This window comes from Anoplophora glabripennis, unplaced genomic scaffold, assembly GCF_000390285.2.
Source record: "Anoplophora glabripennis isolate ALB-LARVAE unplaced genomic scaffold, Agla_2.0 scaffold822, whole genome shotgun sequence".
Lineage (NCBI taxonomy): Eukaryota > Metazoa > Arthropoda > Insecta > Coleoptera > Cerambycidae > Anoplophora > Anoplophora glabripennis.
In genome coordinates this window covers 106,467-113,438 of record NW_019416970.1, presented here as the reverse complement: position 1 = coordinate 113,438, position 6,972 = coordinate 106,467, and the positions used below count along the sequence as shown (strand labels likewise).

Genomic DNA, 6,972 nt, shown 5'->3' with positions numbered 1-6,972 from the left:
GCCAATCAGCTTAAAGACTGAATTATACAGACATAAAATTTGCTTTTTTAAAATTGCACCTTTTTTATGTAAATTAGGTAAAAAGTTAGGCTGAAGAGTAATGCTTTTATGAAGGTACATAATAAACGCGGGTAGCAGGGGAGTATTATCTCTTTTAACATTACAAGTAATATTGCCAATGACTAAATGCTCACAAACCATTATCCCATAATCTTTACCAAACTCATCAAGTCCTACAACTACCACAAACAAAAATTCAAATCCAAGACACCTCCACAATACAATCCATGGAAACGGGCACCCCCAAGGCACCGTCCTATACTCATATCACTACACTATATACAACTCCGACATACCGCACCAACAAACACAAACACTTACTTATACATCGACAACATGACTATAACCGCACAACCCACGAACGCAAAACTCTCCACTACCCTCCTTCAAAACTCATTGGACCAATTTGAAACCTGGTGCTAGAGGTGGAAAGTCAAAATTAACCTCGACAAAAGCACCGCACCGTTATTTTTGGNAACCCTAAACGTTAATTTCTAGGTACCCCTTTGACCCCCCATAACTCCGTTAGGGGGCACATTAGGAAAAAAAATTATAGGAAGGACTAGTTTTATTTTGACCTCCCCTATACACTCCCGAGAGATTAGGTACTTACCGGACACCCTGTATACAACTCCGACATACCGCTCCCCCAAACACAAACACTTACTTATTCATCGACAACATGACTATAACCGCACAACCCACGAACGCAAAACTCTCCACTACCCTCCTTCAAAACTCATTGGACCAATTTGAAACCTGGTGCTAGAGGTGGAAAGTCAAAATTAACCTCGACAAAAGCACCGCACCGTTATTTTTGGCGATGTTGGTGGCTTAAATGGTTTGCGGCCGAGAAGGACTATCCCTCTTTGTTCTGCCTCATCGCTGTAGGCCTGGACAACCTCGTGAAGGTGGCCGCATCCGTCGTCGACCCCGACCACAAGCGTGGCCGATGTCTGGAGTTATCTTCTTGGATGTTGTAAAGGCCTAAAGCGTGGCCGATGTAGGCACTTTGTGGACCTCCTCTTGTCCTGGCTGACCTCCGCCGGCAGGAGGTCTCTTCTGGCACTCTTGTTGTTGCTTGGAACAACATTTTACATTCAACTTTGTTCTAGAAAAAACATTCCTCTTTTTCTATTCTTTATAATCTACAGAGTGTTAATTAAGTATGCACAATAAATTCAACAGACGATTATTTGAGTAATTTTAAGACAAAAAGTTCATATAAACATTGGTCCGCAGATGCTTTGTTTTCAAGATACAATGTGTTAAACTTTTGTAAAAAGATTGTTATTTCGTAAATATCTTAATACCCTTTATCCAATTTTGTTGTAATTTGGCAGTGTTACCTGTAGTGTTAAAGGGCTAGTTTAACCCTAACTTGATTAGATTTGTTACGTCCAGTAGCGTCTCGAGTGATACCTTAACGAATATTTTTAATGTTTCTTGTGTGGTCCAGGGATATTGAATTAAGTGGATTTTATTTTTTTTCTCTAAATATTAACCAAGATACGAAAAACATTGAAGATATAAAAAAGTTGTATTTTTAGTTGCTTAATCTAAAAAAAAAACATAAAAATTACAAAAATGTTAATGGTACACATTTTTTTTGTCAGAAATATTCGTTAAGGTACCACTCGGGACGACACTGGATTTAACAAATCCAAGTTAGGGTTATTTAGTTAGGGTTAAATTAGTCCCTTAACACTACAAGCGACACTGCCAAATTACAACAAAATTAGATAAGGGTATTTAAGATATTTACAAAATAGCAATTTTTTACAAAAGTTTAACACCCTGTATCTTGAAAACGAACCATCTGCGGACTTATATTTATATGAACTTTTTGTCCTAAAATCACTCAAATAATCATCTGTTGAATTTATTGTACATACTGAATTAACACCCTGTATATTTACATTAACATTCTCTGTAATTATTTCTCACTGCGTTCTTATTGAGATCATTCCCCATTTTTGTTTATTTGTAGCTATCCCCAGTCCCTTTGCATAGAGATGTACACAAGTAAATTCAGCAATAGATAATGTAAGACCTTAAGGCATTGACTACATACAGAAATATAAATAACTGAAAATTATTATGTTTATTGTTAGAAATATTTATCAAAGTATATTAAACTATTCAGACCTATTATTTACTGACTTTGAAAAAAAATTACATCGTCAGCTGCTATAGCAGTCGTGCTCTTAGATTTTCCATCTTCTCCTGTTATTTCGCCATATGTGATTCTGCCTGTAACATGAACCCTCTGGCCCTTTTTCAAATAATTTAATATAGTCTCTCGAAGACCTGGTTTAAAACATATCACTCTATGCCATTCCGTCCGTTGTAAAAATTCTCCTGTTTCATAACGATAGTTTGAATGGGTAGCTAAAGAAAATACTGCTACAGGATGATCATTTGTTCCTTTCTTTTGTGGATCTGCACCTACCCTTCCTAGGAGTTGTACACTATTGATAGCTAAAACAATTTAGTTGAAATATCAAAACTTTAACAAATATAACAACATACTTTTTTCAATCTTGGCTGGCTCCTGTGTTGTCATAGACAAATTCTGTTGATATATCATCATATTACCCCCAATAACTCGAAGAGTTCCTGTTTTCAAAACCTAGAATTAGAAAATAACTATTAAACTCAATCAGATGTTGAAAATAAATAAATATCAAAATTATAAAAATGATTGGTAAGCCTTTTTATAATCTATTTAGATTTTAAACAAAGCTGTTCCTATTTTTAAATAATTATACAAATTTTTGGTAAAACATTTTTCTTAAAGAGCATATTAAAACTCAGTTCCCAAAAAGTTTGGCAATACCCGTTTTTATGATGCACTTCGATGATATGGAATCTGGTAATCAAAAGTTCATTATAAATGTTAAAATAAGAAAAACATAAACTTCAGTGTTAAAATCTAAATTATCCAAACGCGAATTTGCATTTTAACCTTAGCTCACAAGTATCTGTAGGTTTTAAATATGGCATTGAGGATCCCATCACCAATCTTCCAACCAACTTTTTATTTTAATGTCAGTAAAATTTGAAAGCAATTTACAACACTTCGGATTTTTTTCATACAAACCAATAACAAAGTAAATGTTTTTAAAAACAATTTCTCTGTGGAACAGATTACCATTCTAAATAATATATGATATAGTTTTCTTTATATATATATATATANATGGTTGGGTAGGGTAGTGCGGCTATGCAGCCTGGGATGCGCTTTGCTAAGGTGGCCCTTAGGCTAGATATATATATATATATACAGGGTATCTCACCAGGAATCGCCACTATCGATATCTCGGAAAGTTCTGATCCAATAAACCTGACAATTTGGCAACATAGCAAAGAAAGTAGGGCCAACACAGCTTTAGAACTTTATGGCGCTTCCGGTTAAACCAGAAGCCAACATTAACTTTCTTATTTTAAATGGAACACCCTATATATTATTGCATTTTCGTATTCTACGTGAAATTTGAGGGTCACTTTATTAAATATTCCCTATACCTAGAAATTATAGAGATAATTTTTAAAGAAGAAATTTGACAGATGCAAAGATCCATAGAGATGCTAGTAAGTCTTTTCAGGAGTGTGATATCAAGGGAATTTTTGGAACTGAGAAAGGGCATAATTAACAGTACATTATGGTATATCAACAAATTAAAACATTTAATATTAGATGTTTCATTTTGCTAACTTTTATTTTAATAACTTCAAACTTTGTTAACTTAAATGGAACACCCTGTATCTTTTTACTCTTTCCTATGCAGATTGAAATGTTCTTTCAAGCCATTGTTACAGTTACTACTTTTAGAGATATTTGCAATTTTCCATTTTTTGGACAGCTTTTCTTGTATCAGGGCTGTTATCAAATTGGCCATGACCGAAAACACTCCAAAAACAATTAAAATAATTTGATATTTGTCAAGTTAGTTGTCAAATTATTATTTTGTCTGTAAGTTTTGCGAAAATTTAAATAAAAATGAAAAAATGCCTGAGGATTGTTTAAATTATACTAATGAGGATTATTTTAATTTATGGACAATGTGACAAAGTAATTTCAAGAACATGTAGAGAATTTGTTGCTTTGCACATTGTTCATAAATAACAAACAAATTAAAATAATCCTCATTAGTATAATTTAAACAATCCCTAGGCATTTGTATTTAAATTTTCGGCAAAAACTATTACAGACACAACAATAATTTGATAACTAACTTGACAAATGTCAAGTTATTTTAATTGTTTTTGTTTAATAGACACTTTGCTGAGGGGAAATGTCACATTTTGAAATTTTTTGGACGCCCTGTATGTTTTATTACATATTTGATTTACTGCCCATGGCTTCCCAAGATAAGCGAAACTTTTTATCAAGAATATCTTTTTCTCGAAAAATCAATAATAAAATAGGTTATAAGAGTGCGTTACCCCATACGGGGACACACTTTATATACAGGGTGTTTGGATTTATAACCGATTTTGATGAAACTTATGATAGTTAAAGACTCTTATGGTATGATTATTACCTACAATTTTCATTCCATTATCTTAATCAGAGTTATTTTAAAAAATATCCAAATGCAAGACACCTTTAGAGGGCCATATCTCAGTAACGGTACTCCGGAGGACCAATATTTATAGGGACTTTTTTTACTATTTTTGGCTCTGCTTTCACCTCCTCAAATTTTGTACCAAATTTTCCAAACACCCTGTATATACCTGAAGGGAGATTATATTCTACTAACCTGGCCTACTACGAAGGGGTCGTTTTTCCAAAAACTGGTATTAGACATTTTTTTATCAAAAAGGTAATGTTACCAGGGTCATTCAACACCCATCAAAATACCCATATACAAAATTTGATCGACAAATGTCAAACTTGGAAAAGTCAGAAAACAAAAAATTATAATAAGCAGGTCAAAGATTGCCACGAAAGTGAAAACAAGTACTAATCAGACAATGAAAAAATACAGACACTATAAATTTAACACTGTTTTAATTACACAGTAGAAATAATAATTAACATACAAAAAATTGCAATCACACAGTAGAAATAATAATTAACATACAAAAAATTGCAAAACGTCAATCTAAATTAAATTTTAGTTTTCTCCACCAAACCTCCTCCGGTCGAACACATTTTTCCAATTGCCTGTTTAATTTAAAAAAACTTTACATAGCTTATATTCTGTAAGGATATTCTTCCATAATTGAAAAAAATAGAGATTGTTAGATTAAGGGGTGAACATTTCGATAGTTTTATAGAAGTTGCAGAAATCTTCAATGAGAGGCACCAGAATAAAAACATATCTTACATTACTGTTCGCAGGGTCAACCAGTTGTTTGATGAAACTGGTAAGAAATTTAGTAATTAATATTTAGTATGTATTTGATTGTCAAACTTCTTACTAATTATAGGTACAGTATCCAAAAAACACAAAAGAACTGTTGTTCCAATAAATCGACAACAATTAATATTCCAATATTTTCGTAATATCTCAAAAAGTATTCTCCAAAACAAAATTCATCGTTGTCTAAAAAAACATAATATAACACCGTTTAAGCCCAAGTTTCTTCAGACATTGGAAGAAGCTGATGAGGAAAGGGGAATGGAATTTTGTTTGCGGGAGGAAAATTATTTAAATGATCATTTTCTAGGCAATGTTATTTATACTGATGAAGCTACCTTTATGACAAACAGAGTCTTATCTTCTCAAAATATCAGATTTTGGTATAAAAATAATCCTAATTTTGTAATTGCAGCAAAGAAACAATATTCACAAAAAGTCAATGTGTTTTGTGGAAGATATTCGAGGGACCTAATAACCCCAGTTTCCGTAACTAAAAAAAATAAATTTCTTGATTTCGGAGATATTGGCAGCGGGAGTGTTAAATGGCACACCCTGTAATATATAAAATTTTTTTGTTGCGGCATCAGAGTTGAGATAATTTAAATCATTTGATTAGAATTCAAATAATCAGTTTTAAGTCACAAATTTTGAGGAAAATGTTATGTAATGAAACAATTTAAAAATAAAAAGTAAATTTTTCTATTAAAATACATACATTTTCAAAATAATATTTTCCATTGCATAAAACAGGGACATAATGACTTGAAAAAATATACGTGTATTTTGTAACTATATACCAACTAATCCTCGTATTTATTTTATCCTGTAACTTTCAGTCCTAAAATTTATTGTATCTGTGGGTTATTAAATGATATTTATCAAAATATGCTTTGGTCACATTTTATATGTAATTTATTGACTAGGTTTAAGTAAAACTGTAATATGATTTCATGTCGACAACCCAAATCAAATTCATACCATTATCTACAAGGAAAAATGTGAAACAAATGAAAGAAAAAACTATCACCATGTACAATTAAAATTTAAACTAGCTAATATTATATACAACAGCGAGCAGTCTACATATTTCTTGTTTGTATAAATAAACTAACCTTTCTTGAAATCATGTTTTCAACAACCTTTATTGTCTGAATGCAACAATAACGTAAAAAACATCTGCAATTTAAATTCCAACTTACAATATACCCATAATAAAGTATACTAAACAACTAAACACAGATATAATAATTATGAAAAAATCACAAAATCGAAGTTAAAAATATTAAAATCGTCAACCAACAATGACCATTGACCAGTAGTAAAGTTAGGAGTTAGGTTAAGTTAAATCCCACCATAGATTAAAATACCGGTAATCCCACCATAGATGACAATTCGTTGTCAATATGATACGCGCCGCGCCATTATTCTATGGCTAGAAATTGGCCTCAATGATTTGGGATCGAGGGGGATTATCCCTCTTTATCCTGCCTCATCTCGTGTAGGCCTGGACAGCCTTCGTAGGTGGGCCCCATCCGTCGTC

The 6,972-nt window shown here is 32.4% G+C and overlaps 1 protein-coding gene across 1 annotated transcript; it reads right to left on the bottom strand.

Annotated features, from left to right (window-relative positions):
• Positions 1-2,172: 2,172 nt before the first annotated feature.
• LOC108911556 (single-stranded DNA-binding protein, mitochondrial) lies at positions 2,173-6,754 on the bottom strand. Its single transcript, XM_018716531.2, has 3 exons — positions 6,545-6,754; positions 2,593-2,692; positions 2,173-2,541 (listed from the first exon to the last, which is right to left on the bottom strand). Exons 1-3 carry the CDS (start codon positions 6,557-6,559, stop codon positions 2,216-2,218), a joined length of 441 nt encoding a protein of 146 aa, XP_018572047.1. The 5' UTR covers positions 6,560-6,754; the 3' UTR covers positions 2,173-2,215.
• Between the last annotated feature and the right edge of the window lie 218 nt (positions 6,755-6,972).